Source organism: Tachysurus fulvidraco, chromosome 18 (assembly GCF_022655615.1).
Source record: "Tachysurus fulvidraco isolate hzauxx_2018 chromosome 18, HZAU_PFXX_2.0, whole genome shotgun sequence".
Taxonomy (NCBI): domain Eukaryota; kingdom Metazoa; phylum Chordata; class Actinopteri; order Siluriformes; family Bagridae; genus Tachysurus; species Tachysurus fulvidraco.
The window spans coordinates 11846353-11874013 of record NC_062535.1 but is presented as its reverse complement, the minus strand read 5'-3'; the positions used below and the strand labels follow the sequence as shown (position 1 = coordinate 11874013).

General features: G+C 43.1%; 1 protein-coding gene across 6 annotated transcripts in view; it reads right to left on the bottom strand.

Annotated features, from left to right (window-relative positions):
• Positions 1-27661, bottom strand: part of raph1b (Ras association (RalGDS/AF-6) and pleckstrin homology domains 1b) — a 58816-nt gene that overhangs the window by 12714 nt on the left and 18441 nt on the right. For 2 of the 6 annotated variants that reach the window (XM_047803008.1, XM_047803012.1), the window contains exons 3-7: positions 11939-12058; positions 11743-11848; positions 9957-10528; positions 7245-7331; positions 5830-5904 (exon numbers count right to left, since the gene is read on the bottom strand). In XM_047803008.1, the coding sequence (XP_047658964.1) occupies positions 5830-5904; positions 7245-7331; positions 9957-10528; positions 11743-11848; positions 11939-12058 (960 nt within the window). Of the gene's footprint in view, positions 1-120; positions 2626-5829; positions 5905-7244; positions 7332-9956; positions 10529-11742; positions 11849-11938; positions 12059-27661 lie in introns of those variants that run through there. The other 4 variants (XM_047803009.1, XM_047803010.1, XM_047803011.1 and 1 more) reach the window with 4 other exon arrangements.

Genomic DNA, 27661 nt, shown 5'->3' with positions numbered 1-27661 from the left:
CACAAACACACACAAAATACCTTCACACCAGCAGGAACATTGTGTATTGAATAAGAATCTTTTTACAAGTTGACAGGTGGATTTCCGGTCCTCTCACGTCCCCCTGGTACTCGGCCCTACCTGTCCCCTCCAACATGCAGTCATCATGTCCATGTTCGCTCCTCAAACCCAAAAACACGCGGCAGATTGAGTCTCTGCGTGCGCTCGACTCGCTACTCACTCAGGACCTACCCACACATCCCATCCTGTCTGTCCAAACCTTTGGAGAATGAACGGTGTTTTTTTTTCTTTTTTAAATAAGAAAAAGTCCACAGCGACAGAGATGAGAAGCTGAAAATGTCACTGGCGAAACTGGAGGTCAATTCGTTTAGAAGAAAAGATCTGGAGAACGGTTGTGGGTTTAGTAGAAAAGCCAACAGAGGTCGTCTTCAGCCAAAACGTGGACTCCATGTTGCTCAGAAGATGTGTGAAGCCGCAAGGAATGTGTGTGTGTGTGTGTGTGTGTGTGAAGTGTCCAAATGCATGAGACACAGCTGGAAACATGGAGACACACTGAGGTGTTAGAACACAAACTGCTGATCTTCAGCTCTACACTCTGTAGAGTGGGAGGGGTCAGAGAGAGAGAGAGAGAGAGAGAGATCCCCATTCACCACAACTGTCTGTCTCTCTTACTCAGTCTATCACTACCGTCCCTCTTTCTCTCACCATGCGTCTTCTTCCTCCATCAACTCTTTTATTTCTCTTTCTGTCTTACATTCCTTCCCACTTTCTGTCTCTCTCCTCATTTCTGAATGTCTCTCTCCAGTTTCTGTCCATCTCCTTAATTTCCTGCTACTGTCTCTCTCTATGTCACCGGGTTGTCACGATCAGCTTCCCTGCTCGCATCTAACTTTCTCTTCTCTCTCACTTTCTCAGCTCTGTGTCCTTCTGTCCATCTCTCAGTCTTTTCCCTGCTTCAGGCACATTCTTTTTGGGTCTCTTGGTTTCTGTCTGTCTGTTTCTCCTTCTGCTTTCTCTTGGTGTCTCCCAGTTTGTTCACATGGCTCACAGTCTTGCCACCACCACTCTAATTGTCTTAGTCTTTCTCTGTCCTCCTTCTGACTTTCTCCCTGTGTCTCACAGTCTCTCTCTCATGCCGCTTCATGCCTGCACCTCCTTCTCTTTCTCTCTGTAGAACAGCTGCATTTCTCCAGGACTGTGTCCAATCTTGAGGTCTAATCCCCCTCTCAAACACGAGAAGCCTTCACAGAAGACATTCTGCACCAATCGCAGTATACGGATAAAATCCGAGAGCCAATCGGAGGGCGGCGTTTCCATGACCTTCTTTCTAGTGGCCAATCACCGAGAGTCTGAGCAGACGAATCCCTTTGGCCCTTTTATCTCAGTATGGGAAAAGAAACGGCGACGGTTTGGGAAATGCGAGAGCTTCTCACTTTAACGATACACTTTATATTTATGTACTTGGGAGAAATAATCGGGATTCTGCCTTAAATGTCTGGCACCCGGCTTCATTTCCTGTTTTTAGGGGCAGGACAGAGTGATGGAGAGGGAAGTAAACATAGAGCCTGTGAGAGATACGGGACGAAGGAAATGCAGATGGAAAAAAAAAAGAAAAAACAGGAAAAAAGAGAAATAGGCATGCAGAAGTATTGTAGGCCTTTGTCATGAGACAGAGAGAGAGAAAAAACAGAAAGAGAGTGATAGAGACAGAGAGACAGAGAGAAAGAGAGAGAGAGATAACAGGCTTTGCAGAGACTGTTACAAAAATATTCAAATTCTCTTTGAAGTCTCTTGCCTTCCTCCTGCCCCCCCCTTCTTCTTCTTCCTCCCTCGCTCTCTCGTTTCCATGTTCTGTAATTCACCGTGCTGTCTCTGTGCTCATACAGAATAAATAAAGTGAGCTCAGTTCAGTCTCTCTCCTCGTCATTGTTAAAGAAATACTCTTGCGCTTTTCCTCCACCGAGCCTCTCTTGTAAGAGTTTTCCAAACTGCAGCCATTTTGACTGTGGAACCATAATGACAATACAATTCGATTGACCCTCTGAATAGCTGCATGGTTCGCAAAAGAATATCATTTACGCTTGGGCTACGTTACCGTAAGTCAGCCGTTTCTTCCCTCGTGTAGCCGCCGTAGACAGTTAAAAAGTTTCTTATCTCTTAGCTGTCATTTCTGCGACTGTTACCGTCTAATGGCGCGTTTATAATCGGACCAGCGTTCAGATCAGTAATGGGGTAAAGATGAAGTAGTAGCTAGGGAAAAGAAAAATTGACAGAATACAGTTTATTTAACAAGCAAATGGACTAATGAGTGCTCTGTTCGTTGCAAGGAAAAAGGAATTGGTCTGATTTGCAGAGAGACTATGTGTCAGGTTTCAGAGAATACATCTGCCATCAATAAGAGTCCAAAACTTTTGTACACAAAAATATATGTGAGCAAAAAGTATTGAAAACTTGCAGTCTGGAAAAAAAGACTGGAAAAATTTAGATGATTTCCGAATCCTTATCCTGAGAACTACTGAAGAAATGGGATAAATGTTCAGCTCCAACATTCAATCATTCATTTATTTTTTCATTTTCTACCGTTTATCCGAACTACCTCGGGTCACGGAGAGCCTTGGGCTTCATCGGGCATCAAGGCAGGATACACCCTGGATGGAGTGCCAACCCATCACACAATTTTTCAGAGATGCCAATCAACCTACCATGCATGTCTTTGGACCGGGGGAGGAAACCGGAATACCCGGAGGAAACCCCTGAGGCACAGGGAGAACATGCAAACTCCACAAACACAAGGCGGAGGCGGGGATCGAACCCCCAACCCTGGAGGTGTGAGGCAAACGTGCTAACCACTAAGCCCCTTAACAACCAACAGCTCCAGGAGTTGTTTTTCTCCCAATCTAGCCTCCGATTATGGTGATCTACTGTACCACACAGCCGTCAGGAGGCTCAGTTGAGATTTGAGACTCCTAATTTAGAAAATCGACACGTTTTTTCAGACATAAAGCAAAACTTTGTGTGATAGAGCTCACGGATCCAAAATGGAAAGGTACCTAGCCTCAATAACCAAAGTGACAGAAATGCAGATTGTGGCTTCGAGGCAAAGGTATGATTTGCATTATCATACGAAAGCGTTCAAAGCCAAATTAACACTGCTTCTAAGACAAATAAAACTATCCTCAGCCATAAAATGTGTGGAAGCATCTGCATGCAAACAACATTCATCTTTTTATCAAACCCGTCGCCTGCTGACAGAAAGACGCCTTGCCTTGTTATGAAATGGAGCTGGTCGACTTGCGAGAACTGTGATTTTTTTGAAAGACGGATTCAGGGCAAACCGTCCGATTGACGAGCCTCTGTACCCAACTTCACTTTCCTGAACATCAAAACACTCTCAAGATGACATACCATCGTTGGCAGCACTGTGAGCAAACCTTTGCAAGACTAAAATTATTGAAAACTACAATAAGAGGCAAGAAGATCAAGGATCTGTGATGAATCAGGCATTCACACTGGCTATGGCAGGAGGACCGTGTTGGGGCCGCACAACGAGGACCGCGTTGGGGCCGCACAACGAGGACCGCGTTGGGGCCGCACAACGAGGACCGCGTTGGGGCCGCACAACGAGGACCGCGTTGGGGCCGCACAACAAGGACAGTGTGTGTGTGTGTGTGTGTGTGTGTGTCAGAGAGGAAAAAACATCGTTTATATTTGTAAGAGGATTAAAGTCCCTCTGAAACATTAAAATGTTCCAGAAACCAATCAAAAGTTTACATTTACAGGTTTATGGCCGTACACACACACACACTTGTGCAGCCAAAAACACACTTCCAACTCTCATCAAATTGGGAGTCTCTCTGTAAATACACAGCAATCCTCAAAGCTCAAGGTATGCAAACAACCACCCACAAACATACACAATAACCTGTACAGCTAAACACCGGAGTGGAATCGGTGCTCTATCCTGACAGTTAATGTTCACTGACTACATTCCTCAGTGTGGTTTACGCCGGTAGTCACACGGAATAACACAGGAATAAATCAGTGTCAGGATTAAATGACACATGAAATAAATCAGTGCTGCACTTAAGTGGAGGATCTTCCGGGTATCTAAAATGAACAGAACTTAAATAGCTAGTTAGCTCAACGTCCGATTCCTTTTACAATTAAAGGGAAATCCCACCATGGTGAATAGATCCTGTAAACAAAATACACATAAATGTCCTGCTGGTGTGAAAGTAAATCAAGATGATCCCCATGCACATTATATCTGTATTAGTAAAAAGGGTTCTTCAGTTTGTTCCTCTGACGACAGAGACACACGTTGTGAACCCTTAACAAGCTAAAGAACCCTTTATGAGGAGTGTAAACATAAAAAGGCACATAAAATAAAGCCCTCAAACATTTACACGTCATAGTAACAATGCTGATCTAGGATTAGTTTCATGCACGATGTGTCTGTGTGATGAGGTGGATTACAACAAGACAACAACCGTTCCTAGATCAGCTTTTAACGACACAAACAACAACAATATTAATCATTTCATCTGTAATTTCCTGTAATGTCTGGGTCACGTAAAAAATAAGGATCATCTGGGGTTACTTACATGCTGTCGAAAATACAACAGCTGTCATTTTATACAGATTAGAGCGTGTACAAAATAATACTCATTAAAAGGGGTGTTTTTTTCAAAGGCTTGAAAAATGTGTTTGTGGGGTGCACTGTAACGTGTTCATGCTTCGTTTTTTATTTTTATTATTTTTTAAATGCATTATTTTTCACATTTTACCTTTATTCTACACTGCTCTGTCCCTCCTTGTAAAACGGTCTGATGGCTTCTGGGTTCTATGAAGCCAGTCCCTCAAAAATAGCAATGGGCTTTGATTGGTTAGCTGGCCCAGTGTGTTGTGTTGTGATGCTAACCACCTAGTGCACGTTTTTGTAAAAACGTCAAACACCCCCCCCCCCCTTCACAGAAGAGTGGTTTATGTAAATATCGGGGTTAGTGATGTCAGCAACCCTGGAGGAATGTCGTGTAGTCCTTACCGGCCGTTTACTGTAGTCCTTAGAAATGGATTTCTTTAAAAGCAAATATCTCCCTTTGCTTAAACTTTGAACGTTGTAACTTTGCAGATGTTGTTAATGCTCAAACAGGAACATTTTTGTGTTTTACCACCCCTTTAAGTCACGTTTTGGAAACGGGGCACGAACTCAAGAGAGACTTTCTTAATATTTACAGCTTGTTGCGACAAAACAGTAAGCCGAGGTAAGAAAGCTGTAATGGTACTAAGCACAATTTACTTCTTTGTGCTCTTAATTTGCTGTTTTGTGTTTTAAAAAAAAGGGTCAAATATTTTAGGTTCATCGACCAAGCAGACTAAGCAGATTAAAGCTCCGTCTGGTTCACGAATTATCTACGTAATATCTACCAACATGTTGGCTTTGTCTTTACAATTTTCATTGCACTGGCAGGTTTTGGTCAGGCTCTGGTTTAAGATCGGCTCAATATACACCGATCCTAATCTTAAACCGTGTACATACTACAGTAGTGTTGAACTTAGAATCAGGGTTTTAATATTTAAAACCTTCCACAAGTACGGTCTCAGAAATAACACCGCAAATCTCCTGTAAAGAGAAAAGTTAATGGGAGGAGCTTCAAATCGTGTGGACATGACAGATGCAGAAAACCAATAAGGGTGAGGCTGTGCAAATCAGATGGCTCAAGGGGTGGAGTTAGGAGGCACTGATAAGCAGAGATCATTCACATGCAGAAAGATTAAACAAACAAACAAACAAATAAAAAAGGAGGAGGAGCAAGCGAAAGGAATCACCTTAGTCAGCAGGTGAGAGGGTTTTCCTGCAATACTTTTGAGAATCAGAGAGGTCTCCCTGTCCAGGTAGGAGTGCTTTAACCACGGCAAGGAGAAAGACAAACAAGATCAGTCAGTGCACAATGAGCAATATTCGTGATCTGGACAATCTAGAAAATGTGTAATCGATCATTTAAAGAAGTGTGAAAGCAGTGCATGTGATGATTTTGGTGTAGTAACTACATAGGAGGCAAAAAGGTGATAAATACATCAGGCAATAAAGGAGTGCGAATAAAAAAAAACAAAAACAAGGATAAACATGATAAATGACGAAGGCTTTCTGACTCCTGCAGTGTTAGTGTTGGAATGACTCGTTCACGGTGGCCAGGTTCAGGTGAGCCTACCATTTAGGTCACTCTGTAGGTAATTACAGACTGTATCTCTGTCAGTATTAAGTTCAGCACTCAGATCTAACAGTGATCACACCAACAGTCATGTGATGTAAAAAAAAAAAAGGTAGACTGAATTTCAATGTCAGTGGAAACTGTAAAGCAATTATTAAGCATGCGTTCTGACACGAAGTGAGCGGGGCTATCAAAACAACTTCAAGCAATAGGATTATACGAATGTGGTCTGTTTTTTAACCCCCACAACTATCTAGAAACTGTGGGTCTGATTTACATTTACTTGTTTTTGCTAATTGGTACATCAAACTCTTGGTACTCATTAAACCCTTAAAAAGTGACAAAATGACAAGATATTTTGTTTTACACTTATTCTGACATTGGAGACCGTGAGGTGTTTCGATAATACAATTTATACACAACCAGTTTCCCTCCAGAATGTTCATTTTTAATGGGAAGATGTGGCCATTGGAGCGTTTTTGTGTTCTATCGTACGGATTCGGCTTTTATTGGAATTTCGTTCTAGCCTGGTGCCTCCAGGCAAACCAAGGCAACTAGAAGAAAACTTTAGAGTATTTGTTGAAAAGCTTCCAATAACGACATGCAAATCGTTAAAGGACAGGAAGTGACATATATGGTAGATTTACCTAAACACAGCCAATGAGTCACAATATAATGAAGTACAACGAATAAAATGGCAACTCTGTTTATAAATAAATTATATATATATATATATATATATATATATATATATATATATATATATATACACACACACACACACACACACACACACACACACACACATATATATATAAACAACAACAAAAAAACACAGCTAAACTTTTTTTAAGCCGTGTTTTACTACATTCTTAATAACGTAGTTGAACCCAATAAAATCTCATAGTTATCCCTTTAAAGTACATAAAACTAACTAGTGGTTCATGGTCATTTTAATCACAAACACATTCATACTCCTCACACACACACACACACACACACACACACACACGTGCACGCACACACACTTACAGTGCACTGATCCACTTCCCCCTCGCGGGAGGTGAAGTCAAGGTGCCGTCTGGCAGCGTTACCATTGACCCTTCTCAATGAGGCATGCTGGGAAAAGGGGGACGGGCCAAGCGGTGAGATCACAGACAGACAGGTAAAGAAAGACATGTCAATCATGCAGGCAAGTGAGGAGAGGTTTGGAACAAAGAAATCATAAGGTCAGTGCATGTGTTAAATACTTTCTTTATGTTATTGAGACATTAAATGTTACCCGAGAACTGAGCAGGTCCTGTGTTCTGTGTGCCGTGTCTTTCTCCACTGGCAGAAAACTGACTGGCTGTTACAGAGTTCTGACACTGAAGAAGCATTTCCTTACAGATATCAACGATTAGATTTTATTTCTTTGTTAAAGAACAGAATGTTCATTATTGGACTCGTTTCCGATCGAGTGCATTCATATCAAACTGTGAACGAATGTCTGTTACTCAAATCCAAAGCTTTAAACCAATCAGGTTTGAGCACTGCGGTTTACGCTCATAAGAATTTTTTTTTTTCCTTGGCCCATTGTACACGCACTCTCCTAAAGACCCAGGCTGCCAAATCTCAGCTGAAAAGAGTGTAAAATTAGATATTTAAGCTCGTTTGAAAAGCCGATGGTTCAGAAATTACCATAATAAAGCTCCTATTTAATAAAACGCTTAATATAAGCAGCCCGGATCTAGGAGCCGTGACAGGTCAGTCGTGCTCATCGCGCAAAAATGACATACAGGACAAAAGGACAGGCGAAGCAGCATCACACATGCGTTCTGCGTTGGGTTTATAACACATGCACTCACATGAAGAACGCATCACAACAATAAGGAATTAATTAGCTGTAGCTGAAGTGGCAGTTGCAATTACACATAATGGGCAAGTGGATTAATTGAGGACAGACAGACTCACTCATGCACACATACACAACCCTAATGCACACTTAAAACAAAACAAGATAATTAATTAATTAATAAAACTAAAGTGGCCAAGTCTTTCCACTAGTCAGTGTTATAGTACTATTGGTTAGTTATGGGGTTTTTTTTTTGTTTGTTTTTTTTGAAAGACTGAACAGAACACAGCAGAAATGTAGTTTTTCTGCCACACCAGCAATCCAAGCAAGAACAATAATTTGCCCAACAATTTTGTTGCATTCAATCATCACTATTACAGACCCAGTTTCTCCCTGGAGAATGAACAAGAACTCTAAAATCTGCTGGTTCCTTTCTGGACTTTTAGAATGTCCATTACAAAAGAACCCATACACACACACACACACACACACACACACACACACACACACACACACACACACACACACACACACACACACACACACACACACACACACACACACACACACACACACACACACACACACACACACACACACACACACATCATAATGCAAAGCTTGTTAAACCACATCTGGCTTCTGTTTACCCAGTCAAATCTTAAAGTAATTTGATTCTAGTGTATTAGATCCATGGTGGCTCGCCTTCAGATTTGTGTGTGTGTGTGTGTGTGTGTGTGTGTGTGTGTGTTTCTATTTATTTCATAATTTCATTTATTTCTCTCTAAAAGATGTATGGATAAACTGGTGTGTGTGTGTGTGTGTGTGTGTGTTGCTACATTTATTTCATAATTTCATTTATTTCTCTCTAAAAGATGTATGGATAAACTGGTGTGTGTGTGTGTGTGTGTGTGTGTGTGTGTGTGTGAGAGAGAGAGAAAGAGAAAAACAAAAGTAAGAAAGAGAGAGAGAGAGAGAGAGAGAGAGAGAGAGGGAGAGAGAGAGAAAAACGAAAGTAAGAAAGAGAGAGGGAGAGAAAGAGAGAGAGAAAGAGAGAGAGAAAGAGAGAGAGAGAGAGAGAAAGAGAGAGAGATGTGTAATAGCTCCAAGATGAGAACACATTTTAAGACACACATGTAATGATTTAGTTTAAATGATAATATCCCTCTGGTATAAAACTGGGAAAAACATCAACATCATCATCAACAACTTGGTTGATTATATTTTGTGGTTTTTAGTAGAAAGTGAATATTTTAATCAGCTGCACGTGTTATTCCTCTCAGCCGAAGCTAGCAGTGCTTATTTACATCATATACATATATGTGGAACATCCCGGAAACAAGCTGGTTCCTGTTATCACTCAAATTCACAAGCTCCTTTTCTCTCTCCTCCAGTTTAAAAAAAAATCTAGCTTGTCATGATACAGACAAACCACCAGTAACTACTATGGACTAAAATAATGACACCCAGGCAGTTTCAGGTCTTTATACCACAGAATATCTTCCAAAAGCTTTCTTAGGGTTCTGTGTTTGTGCCACAGTGTGTGTCGCTCACATCTGTTTCAAAGTCTAACTCACTGTTTTTCCCAGTCGAGCCAAAGCCTGGTGAAATGTGCCACTATTGTGTTCTCACCCTGGAGCTGGGAGCACTATTGTCCTCCATGACCTCAGAGCACAAAGCACCCTGGGAAAGGAGTCGCAGGCTTCTGATCTGTGTTTGAGGTTTTATTTATCCGTACATTTTCTGAACTCTGTGAACCATGTAAGAGTGTGGAGTGTTTGTTGTTAATTGTAACTGAAAATTAACCACCAAATAATTAGAAAAGATGAGGAGAAATAAACATAAATAAATATCACATGTAAAGGGTGTTTGATGTTTGATGGTGTGATGTATGGCATCGACATGTGTACCTCTGTGCTTGTTTGGTTCTGTGTCTCCGCATCCTGCCCTCTGATGTCCAGCGAGTCCATGCTAGAGGCGGAGACGGAGTTGACGCTGGAGTGAGACGAGCGGCTGACGGAGCGCGCCTCCTGGTCGCTGGCTCCGCCCAACGAGCCCGCGCGCCTGAGCTGAGCGCTGCTCATGGAAGACTCTGAGGTCTGACGGGCGGCTTCGTCCATGCTGCGTGAGGCCTGCTCCAGCTGGGCTGTGATGTCGTCCAGAGAGAAGTTGGAGAGCATCGGTCGGCTCTGACCGCCACCCACTCGCACTGTACCTGCCGGCGAGGCGTGGCTGCTGCTGCACGCGCTCCCACCACTGCTACCTCCGGCGTGGCGGGCACTGGCAGAACGCCCTTGTGCAGCCCGCTGGCGAGACTTCTGGTCTGTGGGGCGACCAGAAGAGGAAGAGGAGGAAGAAAAGGAAGAAGAGGAAGAGGAGGAGGAGGATGAAGGCTTGCCGATGGTGCTGAGCTCCTGTTCGATGGAGCACAGGTCGGCCATGAGGGCGTCCAGGTCTACCGGCTCACCCTGGTTTATGGCTTCTGTAGAGGAGGAAGAGGGGTTTTTTTACACACACACACACACACACACACACACACACACACACACACACACACACACACACACACACACTATTGTCATCACAGTCATAATTAGTTTTTTGTACTTACTTTGATCTTATTTTTAAGTTTAAAGATTTATAAGGATTGAGCCCGCTTACTAAGGCGGAACCTTTATTTTGACAGGTAACGAAACGTCGCTTCGGTAGCAATAATGATTATGGAGTGATGAACACGAGCCCATAACTTTACTGCAGTTAGGTAAATTTCCATTCTGCGGTTACACAGTAGTTTAGCACCCGCCGTAAAGGCATAATATCTGTGTATATTTGTCTACATGAGTGTGGCATAATAATACTGTGCATTTTGACTAGAGTGCAGCAAAAGAAGTATAATACTGTAGTTGAGCGTTTAATGTGTATGTTTGTTGTCTGCATTTTCAGCTCTTACAAAGATGAACCTTCCTTTTTTTTCTCCAGAAGATCACTGTATGATGTGTAATAATCTTACACATCATACAGAAAAATAATTATACAAATAAATATAAAGGAAAAAACAAAAAACGTTCCCACGTTTAAAGACCACTTGATAAATAATAATAATAATTTAATAATTAACTGAAATTAATGCAGCTCATGTTTTGGAGAAACACACGTGTACTTCACTGCTCGGATTGTTTTTGTTGTCTGTTGTTTATCATTTTAACATCACTTGTGGTCAAATTACTTCAAGTTAGCATGAAGTCAGCAAGTAGTGTGAAGCAAAACTACTAGCCAGGAGTGTGTGTGTGTGTGTGTGTGTGTGTGTGTGTTAGAGGGTGACACGGGAGTGGATTTTCAAACCTCTCCCGTCCCTCTCCCAAAAAAAAATTCCAGTCCCATCCCAATCCTGTAAAAAAAAACAAAAAACTGGGGAAAATCCCATCCCGTCCCAATCCCAGAAGAATGACTCCCATTCCCTCCCACTCCCGTGTTTTTTAGGGACATACCAAAGTAAACATTATATTTTTATTTATATCAAAGGTATATTTGTGTATTCCCGGTCCCGCCCACTCCCGCTGACATTTTATCCTGTACCGTTTCAGTCACGTGATTAGTAGTGATTTTCTTTCCCATCCCACGGGATTCCCATGACCCGAGGTAATAACGAAAAAATGTCAGCCCAGAGAGAGAGTGTGTGTGTGTGTACGTGCTGACCATTGATATTATACATGGAGAATCGGTAGGAGAAGTTGGCCAGGTTGGTCTCTTCTCTGAGAGGAGCTTTCTGTACTTTTCCCGGTTGACGCTCATCATCCAAACTCTAGAGAGAAGAGGCAGATATGCATGAACGTAAACATCACAACATACGGACTGTTCACAAGACAACTTGTTGATAAGATTTGTGTGTAACCTGTGTGATTTTGTCCAGCTCTCCTAGCCAGGCTCCAAACATCTTGTCCAGGTCCTGATCCTCCTTATCGCTGTCTTCCTCAGCAGCATGGTCCAGTTCATCGTCAGACACCTGCTCCATCTGCAACACACGGGGACCAACTCAGTGCTTTCTTTGTTGTGCTTTCAGTTTCTCGCACCTTACGGGTCTTATCTCCGGTCACTATGGCAACTCATAGACCGACTGGAACATGTAAACTTTCGGTGCTTGATCTCAATTCCTATCAGTCTGGGATTGTAGTTGTCATGTCAACAGTGTCCATGGTGACCGATCACACCTTGCTGTGATTTCTCACTATCTCTAAGTATCTGATTTGATCTGATATACTTGGTGCTCTTTGGGGGACATCAGCTGCACTGAGCGTCATATCGGTAACGTGTATCAGGAAAAGTGTCACGGGATGATTGGACACATCAACCCCCACCCCCCGTTCGGTACAAACGTTGACAGTAAGACCACAACACAGTGACTCTGATGCAAAGCTCTAGCCTGAAGCACTGACTACGGAGATCAAGACAGTGACCTGCTGAAACCTGGTGTGAAGCTCTCACTCATCCATCACGCAAGCCAAATACACTCCAGACGAGGGTCACACACACACACACACACACACACACACACACACACACACACACACACACACACACACACACACACGGGCTCAGAGAGACAGAATCCATCTAAGACTCTTGGCATAACGTCAGCTGCCAGACTGAAATTGCCAACTCGACGGGTGCAACCTGGTTGCCGTGGCAACCCTCACCACGTCTCCCAAGACTGGCAGAGTTGCCATGGCAACAGCTATCGGCTCTTCCACGGACATATATATTTATTTTTTTGCTCTTAGTCCTCACCATGGCAACAGCTACTACGCCAGGATCACCTTCAGCATGGGGTTTAACTACAGTCTGATGGCTTCACGCTGTACTTCCCTGTACTGACGATGACGACGGCATGCGACCGGGAACAGCTGTCACAAACAACACGTTCGGGGGAAACCCAATAGTAAAATAAAAGACAGCAGTAGTAAAGATTTTCTGCTTGTTCCCAGAACGGGACGGCGTAAGGGTTTACGGTGATGATGGAGCGCCCTCTACTGCCCAACAAACATGACTGCGGATTAGATCGAGACGTGCTTCTATCAGACAAGATTAGATTAGAACAGATTCTTGACTTTGTCATTGCACATGGGTACAAGACATTGAAATGCAGTTAGCATCTCAAAGAAAGCACAAATTAGTGCAGTATAGACCTATGTACAGATATACATAAATAAATAGATATACATATAATCTATGTATGAATATAAAGAGAATACACCCAACATAATGTGACTTTACAGTGTGCATGTGTGTGTGTGTCTGAGTTTGAGATATCAGACAGTAAATAAAGAAAAAGTGAAAGTATTTGGGAGAACAAGCAGAAATTCTTGACACTGACCCAGGAAATTGTAGGTCAGGGGAAGATTATAGTAAATGGAGGACTGAAGTTTTGATATCTGGCAACCCAGAGTTTGTGAGAACTTGTGAGTGAACATTTTCACTAGTGTTTTCAGTCTGCACAACGTCTACACGTCGTCTCATTTTTCACTGAATTATTTCAAATAATGTTTCATGCCCCACGTGCACGCACACACACACACACACACACACACACACACACACACGCACACGCACACACTTAACACAAACCTCCTCCTCCTATACAGCAGGACATGCTAAACTCCACTGAGTGAATTAACACACCGTGTTGTTAGACATGCAAATGTCTGGTGTTTGTTTCATAAGGGTAGCTGGGGACATCCGTCTCATGTTCGGGGGAAACGGACACAAACAGGAAGTGAGCGACAACCGAATTTGATAAAGAATTTTCGTTTAAGCTTTTACTTGCCTAATGTAGGTATTTAAACTATTTACTGACTTGGATAAACACAAAAGGGCTCTGAATAAATGTGTATTTTTTTTTTTTTTTAAATAATTCAATAAATCTTTCTGACCTGAATGTCTTTAGGTGTCACTACACTAATAATAAGTGTGTGTTACACTTGGACACAAACGTTCCTTTGACACACATGTAACAGCTGCAAGGGTTGTTTCGTCACTATTTCTGTGTGTGTGTGTGTGTGTGTGTGTGTGCAGCTGTTTTAGAAAAAACACCACATACTTTTGAGGAATTAGAATTTTGAAATAATGTCAGACATTTCATAGGTTGCCAAAGTAAATACAGCCCTGGAGATGTAACTGGTCTGGCAATTTTTCCAAACACTGACTTGGCATAAAAATTGGACATAGATACCAAAGCAAGATGTGTGTGTGTGTGTGTGTTCGAGCGTATGTGTGTTGTGTGTGAGTGAGCATATGTGTGTTGTGTGTGAGTGAGCGTGTGGACAAGAAACAAAAGGTTTGAATATTTAATTTCTCTCCCATGAGCGGTGTAGTCAGGGTCCCCCACCCTCCAGCTGCTCTCTCTCTCTCTCGCTCTCACACACACACACAGACACACACACACACACACACACACTCTCTGATATCAAGTTTGCAAGAAAGGAAGAAAAGAAATTGAAAGGGTGCCACCTGACCCGCCTTTCCATTTACAAACATACACTTTGAGTGGGCTTTTAACTCTGTTACAAACCCTGAACACACACAACGTTCTCTTTTCGAATCTAATCAAGCGCTCTTCACCACCTGCTGTTTAAAACCTAACCGAATTATCAGAGGATTGTGTGTGTGTGTGTGTGTGTGTGTGTGTGTGTGTGTGTGTGTGTGTATGTGCGTGAGTGAGCTTGTGAACCCGCTGACTCGCATCAAGCCTCACTGCCCTCTGCTGGAAAGCCTGAGCTGCCCTTTATCACTGATCTCAGATCAGCTCTTTGCCTGATGTAAAGCAATCACAGTCATATTAGACTATGAGTGTCTGACCACCTGCTTTTGCCTCCTTAGGAGTAAAAAACAACAACAACAACAACAACGGTGTATTCATGTTACTGACTTCTGCTCAGCGCTTCTACCAGATATCTCCAGCCGTATTTATCCTCACTGTGAGCATGATCACTGTTTGGATTGTATCTAAAACCTAGTAGTAGGTTATTTTATCATAGTTCTAGATTGAAAAGGTTTTAACAGTTTTGAAAAAGTCATCACAACATTGCCGGTGACATTTGAATACGTCGCAGTAAAGAATAAAGAAAGAATACAGCCAGTGTGAAGTGACCTTTGTGGAAATGGGCTACTGTACGGCGCCACAAAGGGGCCGATTGACCTTTTTGAGCCGTACGCTACGGCATCGCTGTTCAAATGGCCAATTGTGACGGCCAACTGTAAATAGACAATATTGAATGGCCGTTTCCTCATTATTGTTTGGGTGTGAAGGAAGTGAGGGTATATTTTTAGCAGCTCCTCTACCCCAGTACATTATATTTCTATGATGCGAGCTTCCGGAGTGGGGAAACGGTCAACGAGGGGAAAACCAAACGGAGCCCCAACTGTTAAAGAAAACGAAAACCACTGGAGATGATGCTAACTAGCGTCTATGAATTGAGGTCATTGGGGCTTCACATCCTCGCTACACAAGAGCTACTGTTGCCTACTGTAGGAAGAAGCTTTAGTGGGAATTCCCATTTCAAGTCCAGCAGATTTTTAGTGTTGATTTGAGAACAGTTCTGCCCTCTGGCTCCTCATGTCTGGGACATAAGAACAGATAAGTGATTCACACCAGTGAGTCATCATATGTGGTGAGACCTTTCATCTTCAGCATGATGTCACAATGTGAGCTATGAGACTGTATGTTAGCCGGTATATAGTATGTACTGTACCGTACTGTGATGTGCAGGAGTCACGGGCAAGTCCAACACACCTAAATGCTCATTATTCAAAATATATCTCTTTTTTTCTTCTTCTTTTTATTATGTCTCCGAAGTACATGCTGTGCTTTTAGAAGATATCTGCAGACCTTAAGACTTTGCTTCGGCACGTCCCAGAACGACCTTAAGTATTTTTTCCATGAAAAGAGGAAGCACTTAAAAGGTGCTAAGACTTAATATGTGACCATTAACAAAAAACAAAACATCGCCGACACTTTGTTTTTAATATAAAATTTACATCAAGATAAATATAATTAAAGAGATCTTTAGTTCATTGGATATTAGTGCATGTCTATGGAGGAAACACTGCTATGCTTGTGCTTCTGCTTATCTTCAGATCTCCAACAGATCTCTGTATCTCTGTCATCACCTCACATCATACTGTATTCATGAAACAAGTTACTTCCCGCTACCAGTTATGTTAATAGGAGTCATTAACATTCAATCCCTCAGCCACTTCCTGGTTTTTATTTATTTATTTATTTATTTACTTATCTATCTATCTATTTATCTATCTATCCACTTCCTGTTATTTATTTATTTACCTGCCCACTTCCTGTTATTTTCTCTGAAATTTAGGACCAAAATCATGCCAGTGCCATTTGACCTAAAACAGAAATCACAAAAAGTGGGAAAAAAAATGTCCATTATGAATATTTCCCACTGGAAGGCTCCTTCCTTAACTTATATATTCACTGGCCACTTTATTAGGAACACCTGTATGTCTGCTTATTTTATACCATTATCTATCTAACCAGCCATTTATGAGGCAGTAGCACAATGCAGAAAAATCAAGCAAATCAAAAGTTTCTGGTAAATATTCACATCACATTTCAGAATGGGGAAAAAAACCTGTGACCTCTGTGGCTTTAACTGTTTCATCTCTGGGGAATTTTACACAGAACGGACTCCAGACAGTGTGGAAAACTGGAGGGAAGAAAAAAGTTCAAAGAAGCCTTGTTGATGCATAACATTTACAGCATTTAGCAGACGCTCTTATCCAGAGCAACTTACATTTTGTCTTTTTTTTCCCCCCATACAACTGAGCAATTGAGGGTTAAGGGCCTTGCTCGAGGGCCCAGCAGCGGCAGCTTGGTGGCTGTAGGAATCGAACTCACAACCTTCCCTTTGGTAGCCCAACGCCTTAACCACTAGGCTACCACATCCCGTACAGGTGTACCTAATAAACTGAATGGGGAGTTTATATAAACGTGTCCTTACAGAATAATTCAAGAACCATTTACAACTTTTTGCATCCATTTATTATAAGGGTTTTAAATTATTTATTACATCATCTGCCAACAACATATCTCTATAGAGTTGTCACTATAGAAACGATAACGTATTAGAAGGAGCCATTTCTACACTCCGTCTGACCAGTACTGTGGTATACAAGCTTTTTAAACAAATAGCTAAGTTTTAAACTATTAGACCTAAAAACAGAAGATAAGGATAGTGGTTCAAAATGCTGACCTCAGATCTGTCCTAAGCGTTTAAGTATCGAACGCTGCCCTCGCCACAGCTTGAAATAGCAGCATATTGAACCGCAGAAACACAAAACTTCAGATATCACATTAGGTTAGAAATATCTTCAATTAAACCATCGGTCCATGTTGGAAGCCAATGAATGTGTAACCTCGAGGGGGTTTATTCATATAAGGTTCTTGTTAATGGAAGAATTGTTACCTTTCTCAGAAGAACACAAACATAAACTGTACACAACATATACAACATACTGAACAGATTGTGTTCCAAGTGTTTACATAAAGATTTGCCAGTTGACGAGCTGTGACCCAGCTGATGTTTGGCAAATAAAGCACTAAAAAACTTCTGATCATTTGGCTATCTGTTGGTGCTAAGGTGTAATTACAGTATATTTTGTCTTTCAAGTCTATTCTAAGGAATTTACTGACACAGCTGAATTAAATGTTAACCTTCCCAACAATTCTTTCTTGTTTTATGCTCATTTTGTCTTTACGTTATCCATGTACAGTAATCCCTCGCCACTTCGCGGTTCAAGTTACACGGCCTCGGTGCATCGCTGATTTTTCAAAAACATTCATCGAAAAATAAAAATAAAAGCGATTTCCCAGGATGCCAGACAAAGAGAGAAACTCTCTCAGAGGCTTTGTACATACCCACGGGCACTCAGACAAGGCACGTGATTGGTTCCCGGCGCGAGATCTGAGCTGATTGGCTGCGCATCATCGCATCCTCTCCCAGCTTTTTCCCTTGTTGTATCTCGCCACTCTCGTTCACGCTGTCAACTGTGTCTCGCTTATTGTGTTCGAAATGAACTTTTCGTTAAGCCCTTACGATGCCTCCTAAGCACCGTGCCCCTGCGAAAGATTCCTCTAGTGAGCCCAAGAGGAAGAGGAAGATGATGACCATCAGGGAAAAGGTCAAACTTAGGGCCAATCCTACTTCGCGGATTTTCACCTATCGCGAGGGGTTCCGGTCCCCATTGACCACGATAAACGAGGGATCACTGTATAGCAGATTTGAAGGCTACAATTCAGCTAGCTATGCTATCAGCTATCAGTCTCATTCACTTGCTAGCATTTGCTTAGCATCTGCATTTCCAAGGTGTCAGGACTTCAATACTGTGAATTTCATTCGTGCTCAAAGCTAAATTCCATAAGGGTCTGTTCTTTGTTCCCGTGATCCGTCAAACCCTTCACAGGTTTGTCTCTCTCTCTGTCTCGCGCTCTCTCTCTCATTCTCTCTCTCTCACACACACACACACACAATCTGGGTATCATCTTACGCAGCTTGAACTGCGTGTCTCTGTAATTGCCCTCATTTCATTGTAATGACCAACCCGTCCCCACACACACTCACACACACACACACACACACACACACATCACAAATCATATCACTTTCACACAGCACACACCTGGGACACTTACGGCTTATTCCTCTAGCTAACTGTGTGTGAGATAATCTATGCCTGTTGGTCTGCAGGGACTAATATAACAGACTGATTTGAGTGTTGGATTGGGACGAGGCTAAACAGCTAAACATGTTCTTATCCTGTCTCTGTCTCTCTCTCTCTCTTTCTCAGTCATCATTAATGGCTGCACTATATCCCTCTCCCTGTCTATTTCAGTCCACATTTCTACACTCAGTTCCCTAGCAACACACACGTGGCCCTGAAATACGTAATTTCTTTGTAGTGAGCTTCTCCATCACTCTACTTCCTGTCCATGAGAAGCACAGAAATGTATGCATGGATTTATATAGGTGTATAAACTAAATATAGAATGAACACCTCCTGTCTGAACACTATCAACATTTTTATAAGGTAAGGTTTTAACTTAATTATGAATACGTATGTGGCAGTCGTGTGTCCAGCATTTAGGAGATGAGGATCATTGTGAACGTTGGTACAACATCAGGATAAAAAGTGTTGGCAGTATAGGACGCAATGATGTGATACACATGACACTCGTAAGCTACACATCATCGTCTCTTCTCTACTCATCCCCCTGGCTCCACCTGCTTCATCCTTCCTGACTGCAGAAGACTTCTTCTTTCTACCACAAGATGATCTGCAGGACCTTCACTTCTGCCCCGATTGCACCTTGATCTCACAGTCAGGATTCCCAGACTCCTCTGTTGTCACATTTCTCAACCGTAGAAGCAGAAGAGATTGCAATCCTACCACCTGCCCATTGGATCCACTCCCTTCCACTATGATCTCACAAGACCTTCTGCCCTTCATTATCATATCAATGGATCCATAACATCCATAACTACCTTCAAGAGAGCAAGGGTTATTCTCATCCTAAAGAAACCTGCTCTGGACCCATCAGACATCAGTAACTACAGACTGGTATCACTTCACTCTTTTCTTTCAAAAATTTTTTAACCGCATTGTCTATAATCAACTGTCTGTCACAAAACAACCTCCAAGATCCCAACCAGCACATTTGACAGAGACAGCCCTTTTGGATGTCTCTAAAAACTACATGTTGCTAGATCAGCCAAGCTGTCATCTGTCCTAATCCTCCTCGACCTATCAGCAGCATTTGATACGGTCAACCACAAGATCCTCTTGTCCACCCTCAGAAGTCTTGGGATTTACAGATCAGCGTGAGAATGGTTTGCTTCCTACCTTGGAGGACGCGGATATCAGGTAACATTGAGGGGAGTGACATCTGCTCCACGCAGACTCTCCACTGGTGTCCCACGGGGCTCAGTACTTGGTCCTCTCCTTTTCTCCCTGTATACTCACTCTCTTGTTGACCCTCACACGGGTTCTCTTACCACTGCTATGCTGACGAGACTTTTTCCCACCCTCAGATACCACAGCGTCTCCCTTCAGATCTCAGCATGTCTGACAGACATATCATCGTGGATGACGGCTCATCGGTTGAAGCTCAATCCTAGCAAAACTGAACTGCTGATCATCACAGATAATTCATCCCAAGGTCATGAGCTTGCAATATCCTTGCATAACGATCTGATCTCCCCTTCAAATCACAGCTCGCAGCCTCGGGTTAACCATGGACTCGTAACTGTCCTTTACCTCGCATGTCGCAACTGTCCTTTACCTCGCATGTTGCTAATGTGACTCGCTCATGTCGGTTCCTTCTCTACACCATTAGAAGGATTCTGAGATTTTTGTCCACACAGGCTGCTCAGGTACTTGTTCAGTCTCTTGTCATCTCAAGACTGGATTACTGCAACTCGCTGCTGGCAGGTCTAACTATGAACGCAATTCATCCTCTGCAAATGATCCAAATGACGTGTTTTTGACCTGCTTAAGTTCTCACATACTCCCGCTGCTGCGATACCTCCACTGGCTTCTTGTATCTGCACGCATCAGATTCAAAACAATGATGCTTGCCTACAAAGCCAAAAACGAACCAGCTCCCTATTACCTCAAAGCTCTCATCACTCGCATTGCACCTTGCACCTTCAGAGCTACCAACACTGCTCGACTGGTCCCACCATCACGCAGGGTAAAAGGCAAGTATACTACAAATCCTACAAACTCTTGTCTGTTCTGGTACCCAGGTGGTGGAACGAACTTCCCCTAGGGGTCCGGGACAGCTGAGTCACTGGCTATTTTTAAACGACGGTTGAAGACCTACTTATTTATAAAACTCGCACTTTCCTCCCTATTTATTGTATGTGTGTATTTACAAAAAAGTGATTTAGGCTCATGGTATCTTAAGTCTGTAACCTAGTGAACCAGAGTTAATACCAGAGTAGTATTTAATGAGCCTTAAAGCACTTTTGTACATCGCTCTTGAGAAGGGTGTCTGCCAAACGCTATAAATGTAAATGTAAGCATGACATACCAAACAAACTACGGCGGTGTCGTATGCTTCCGCTTCTCCCATATGTATGCACTACTGTACTTCCCCCTAATTCCCACCCATCAGTTCTCCCCTATCATATGACAAACAGGCTATCAGCCTGTTTATTTCACGAACTGTAAAACTAGACATATTTAGATTACATATATCTAGACTACATATTTTCAAATTGTGTTCCCTGGCAACAAGAGAAAAAAAAGAGAAAATTCCATCTCTCCTCTTCAGCATTCATGAAACCAAAGGCACTCTCGCGCAAACACACACAGGCACTCTCGCGCAAACACACACAGGCACCCTCGCGCAAACACACACAGGCACCCTCGCGCAAACACACACAGGCACCCTCGCGCAAACACACACAGGCACCCTCGCGCAAACACACACGGGCACCCTCGCGCAAACACACACGGGCACCCTCGCGCAAACACACACGGGCACCCTCGCGCAAACACACACGGGCACCCTCGCGCAAACACACACGGGCACCCTCGCGCAAACACACACGGGCACCCTCGCGCAAACACACACAGGCACCCTCGCGCAAACACACACGGGCACCCTCGCGCAAACACACACGGGCACCCTCGCGCAAACACACACGGGCACCCTCGCGCAAACACACACGGGCACCCTCGCGCAAACACACACGGGCACCCTCGCGCAAACACACACAGGCACCTTCGCGCAAACACACACAGGCACCTTCGCGCAAACACACACAGGCACCTTCGCGCAAACACACACAGGCACCTTCGCGCAAACACACAGGCACCCTCGCGCAAACACACAGGCACTCTCGCGCAAACACACACAGGCACTCGCGCACACACAGGCACACACACACTCTCACCAATAGGACCGACACTTTCCTGCTGAATCATTCTAATGTCTATTCAGACAGTTTTTGAGAGACAGCTTGCATCGGTCATGACGATGGGGGAAATTTTATAAGAGAACAATTAAACATTTTACTGGTCGTCATGGAAACCGGTTGGACAAGGATGTTAGATTCATTAATATTTAAAAACGTTCGGATATTTGATGTTTTAAACAATTGTACGTTGACTTGGACCAAATTAAAAGACACATTATAAAATTATATAAAAATATCAGCAGCGTAATGAAAAGTTCTGAAAGAAACATATTACAAAAAACAGATACAATCTCTCCCTCTCCCCCTCCCTCTTCCCTCTCTCTCTCTCCACACTGCTGTTTTTACAGCGATGCTCGAATTCTGACGCAGGACACTGGCACTAGTGTGTGCATGCTGTCAGCAGTCTGGTCGCTGTGGGAAACAGTGACACAAGCTTCAATCCGTGTGTGTTTTAACGACCTGGTTAAGATGTGCGACGGACTCGGACTGGCTCGACAGTAATTTGTGCACGAGTGAGAAAAAGAACACGCCCTTTTTTTTTCTTTTTTTGAGCGGCAGCCGGACTGCAGAGCACCGCCGACATCATTTCCTCAGCCTTACATGACAGTGCAGAAATAGGCTGAATTCTAATCAAAGCACTCTGTCTTTCATAAAAAAAAATACAGGCACTCAAACACGAGGCACTAAAGAAACTGTATGAACAATCTGATGCACAATGAATCATTTCCATCCATCCGTCTGTCCAGTTTCTGTGACGCTTATCCCACACAGGGTCGTGGAGAACCCGAGGTCTGTCTCAGGAACAAAATGGGGGACACCCTGGACATTGCTTGTGTTGTCAAGTCATGTCTTTGGACTGTGAGAGGGAACAGGAGAACCTGGAGGAAAACCCCCAAAGCACAAGGAGAACATCTAAACTACTCACACACACACACACACTCACACTCTCTCACACACACTCACACTCTCTCACACACACACACACACACACACTCTCACACACACACACTCTCACTCACACACTCACACACACTCACTCACACACACACACACACTCACTCACACACACACACACACTCACTCACACACACACACTCACTCACTCACACACACACACACACTCACTCACACACACACACTCACTCACTCACTCACACACTCACTCACTCACACACTCACTCACTCACTCACTCACTCACACACTCACTCACTCACACACTCACTCACACACTCACTCTCACACTCACTCTCACACTCACTCTCACACTCACTCTCACACACTCACTCACACACACACTCACTCACACACTCACTCACTCACACACTCACTCACTCACTCACACACACACTCACTCACACACTCTCACTCACACACTCTCACTCACACACTCTCACTCACACACTCTCACTCACACACTCTCACTCACACACTCTCACTCACACACTCTCACTCACACACTCTCACTCACACACTCTCACTCACACACTCTCACTCACACACTCTCACTCACACACACACTCACACAGTGGAGGTGGGAATTAAACTCGTACAAAGCAATCTACGTTAACCACTAAGCCACAAGCCCCTGACAATTAATTATTTTATAATAACTTAATAAACTACAGGTAATGAGGCAAAACTACAAAGCTGGATCCTCAGTGTTCAGTTATTGTTATGCTGCTAAATCCTCCCTATGTGAGCAAACTCTACTCGCGGTAAATAATGTTTAAAAGGGAGCCCACAGGATTACCCATAAACTATCTGTTGATGAACAACAGAATACAAACTTAGTAGTAAGTAGAGAACAGTTAAACCAAAAAAAAAATAGCACCAGGTTCGACACAGTGCTTTTAGCAACACTTCTTTTTAGAATAAATCTTAAAAAAAGAAGAAAAAAAATCAAGGAGAACCTTGCTAGCTATTTTAGGAAGTGCTTATAAAAATCAGAGGAAGTTTTGGCATCTTGTGACTATATGTGGAAGTACGAGAGGTATCTATGTGGAGCATCCAGACTCCTGGGATTACTGCAGGCATCGTCAGGCTTGTTTGCAGATATACTGCTTACAAGTTAGAAGGTCTAACAATCAGAGCTTTAATGAACAATATCTTCTCAGATGAATGGAGTTCAAAACTCAGATATTACCCAAATACTGTACCATTAACCTTTTATTTGTGACATTACTCTGGATGTATAGAATATAATCTCAGGTGTGTTTCGTGACTAATGAGGACACAGAAACATCTTTTGCTAGCATTCAGTGTGTGTTTTGTTTGTGTGTGTGTGTGTGTGTGTGTGTGTGCGCATGGTTGAGAGAAAGTAGATGTGCATTTTCCAGCCTGCCATGAAGTTTGTGGTTTACACAGTGTGCACATTTATGCTTCGAGCACTTCGGTTTAACGATCAGCTCCGTCTTCTCTCTACTTGTTAATAGAATCTTCGGCGGCTCATCGGTGCTGCATCCTGCAGACCCCCTGTTCCACTCCCTCGTTTCCTCGCTTTTCTCCTTCCTATTTACTGACTTTACTGAATACATTTCTGTTCTGTTGCACTGCACTGATATTATCATTTTATCATCAGCTGCCTTAAATAATGTGCAGAGGGATAAAAGGGTCATATCTCCTGGTAATACATTAGCTTCTCTTCACAAAAAGTCCATTCATCCATGGCAATAAGTGTAGATTTTTCCTGGAACTCCTGTGATTTTGACTTGGTTTGGATCGTCTTTTGAAATGATTACTCTAAATTATATGTTTAAAAGTGCATATATGTTCAAAATAACTATGACACGCACATCCTTCCTATTTGTGGTAACAGCGTCACATCCTGAAGATGAAGAACGCTGCAGTGTTTGACATGTCCACATTAGTGTGCAAACACACGCACGCACAAACACACACGCACGCACAAACACACACGCACGCACAAACACACACGCACGCAAACACACACGCACGCAAACACACGCGCGCGCAAACACACGCGCGCAATCACACACACAAACACACACACAACAGTCAACACAATATTTCTCTCTCCTCTATTATGCTTGCATGTTTAATTGCCTCCAGTAACACTTGAAGCAATCACCTGCTCGTGTGTGTGTGTGTGTGTGTGTGTGTGTGTGTGTACGGCAGCTCTAAATTGTGACTGTCTGTATAAATGTAAAGAGCAGCAGGCTTCACCCCTCTTCACTCTGCGCAGCTGGGAATGCCACTCTTCCCCCTGAAGGCCCGCAGCACACCCCCATACTCCAGTTGGTCCGTGACCTCTGACCCTGGGAGGCAGCTGGGAGGATTGTTTACCACAGAACAGAAGACAGCCTTGTGTTGTCATTACCTGCTATTAGCAACAGTTGTGTCAGTTGCTCAGTACTTTAATAATAATGAGGAATGTGGTAACCCCATTAACACCAGGTGATTCCAATAACAGACAGATAAGTGACTTCAGGCTTGAAGGTTCAGTGCAGCTTCAAACCCAGTGTAGTAGGATAAGAGGCGTGGCCTCTGTGTCCATCAGTCCCAGTGTAGGAGGTGTGGCCTCTATGTCAATCAGTCATAATATAGGGGGCGTGGCCTCTGTGTCCACTGTCACAGTGTAGGGGCGTGGCCTCTGTATCCATGAGTGTAGTAGGCGTGGACTCTATGCCAGTTAGTTGCCGTGTGGGAAGCGTGGCCTCTGTATCAATTAGACACAATGTAGGAGGCGTGGCCTATGTATGTTAGACACAATATAGGGGGCATGGCCTCTGTATCTGTTAGACACAATGTAGGAGGTGTGGCCTCTGTCTGTTCGACCCAATCTAGCAGGCATGGCCTCTGTGTCCATCAGTTCCAGTGTAGGCGGCATGGCCTCTGTGCCAGCCAGAGCCAGAGTAGGAGGTGTGGCCTCTGTGCCAGCCAGAGCCAGAGTAGGAGGTGTGGCCTCTGTGCCAGCCAGAGACAGAGTACAAGGTGTTTCCTCTGTGCCTGAGGAACTCACTGAAGGAGGCATGGCCTAAATGTTAAGCAAATGAGGTGAAGGAGGTGTAAATGGATGTATGTGTGTACTGTCAGTGTGGTGTGGCCTAAGTGTCTGTCAGTCCCAGTGAAAGAGGCATGGCCTCTAAACACTACTGACTAACACTGGCATTGTACTGAACATTTAACGGCTTTAAATGTATTTCCCTTCCCCTGAACTGTCTCCTGTGTATGGTGATGTATAACCGCAGAAAGAAAGATACATGCTCCTAACAACACTAAAAGATGAGGCCATGTTTCACAATGTCTGGAACTGCAGTAAAAATTCCAACACACCCTCTTTTACTGTACTCACGGCTCTCAGGGGTCTGCACAACCTCACATGTTCTCAGTTAAGCTGACCGTTATCCTGAAAAGGCCCGGCTCTGTCGGTCACCGCCGTTCATCCCTCGCCTCCACCTCCATCTGTGATTCTCGCTCAGAACTCTTCTGCTCTTTAATCTAGAAAAACATGCGTTCAGCTACCAGGCACTGACGTTCACCGTGCTTCACCGACATCACGCATCGGGAGACGCTGTGCTAATTATTCATCGTCTTTTATTCCCATCCTCGGAAGGATTTCACAGCCTGAGCTTGCACGGTCTGCTGGAGCTTTGAGCTATTCTCAGTACTGAAGCAGAAGAGCTTGACTCAACCTCTCTGCAAGACTTCCATCAAATCTAGCATTTACAGCACGGTTAAACAAGAGCATGTTTTAAATAAAAGCCCAAAAGGCCCAGTGTCCCAAAGGCATCTCAACAAGCAACAAAAACTTCTTCCTGGTGGCTGATAGACTCCTTAATTACTGACTACCGATCTACCACTAAGCTGCATCAACAACGAATGATTGATCCCAAGCTCCGCCCACACTTGGTTACTGTTGCTAAGTAGATCAAACTTTTGCAAAAATTACGCAGTAGGGTTTTGATTGCCACAAGACAGAACAGATCCGTTTTGGGAAGCATGAAAAAAATGCACAAGTTCTTCTAAAGCACTGTAAACAAACACACAAATGTTACCACAAACAAATGATGACAAAAAGAAAACTCTACACACTGGAATGATAACACAACAAAGCTCGAGTTTGCCTTGATCGTCTACTTTAGAACTTTATCTGCTTGGACAATTGATAGCGTAGCTATTAGACACGTCTTTAGATACCCGATAAAGCTCTTGTGTGATAACATTTTACAAAAAAATAATCGGCATAATTATCTAAGGCTAAAAATAAACAAAGATCTTCGTCCATTTAACGTTTATTGAACGTCTCCTGTGCCATTGCTTTGTAGCAAACAGTACGTTTTCTCCCTGGATGACTTTTCAGTTTATTGGAAACATAATCAACTTTTTCTTACATTTGATCATTAATGTAAAAAAAAATAAAATAAAAAAAAATAAAAAAAAAAAATAAAAAAAAATGTCATTTGTGATACTTGTCAAACTGTGTGGAATAAAAGTGGAATAAAACACTTACTAATAAATAAAATACTGAACCCCTTGGTGATGACACTAACTGCTCTTCAGTGTTGAGTCTCACTACAGCACCACGTCACTGATTATTTTGTGAGAACATAAACACCTCCCGTCATCACTTCTTCCATTACATACTACAGCTGATAAA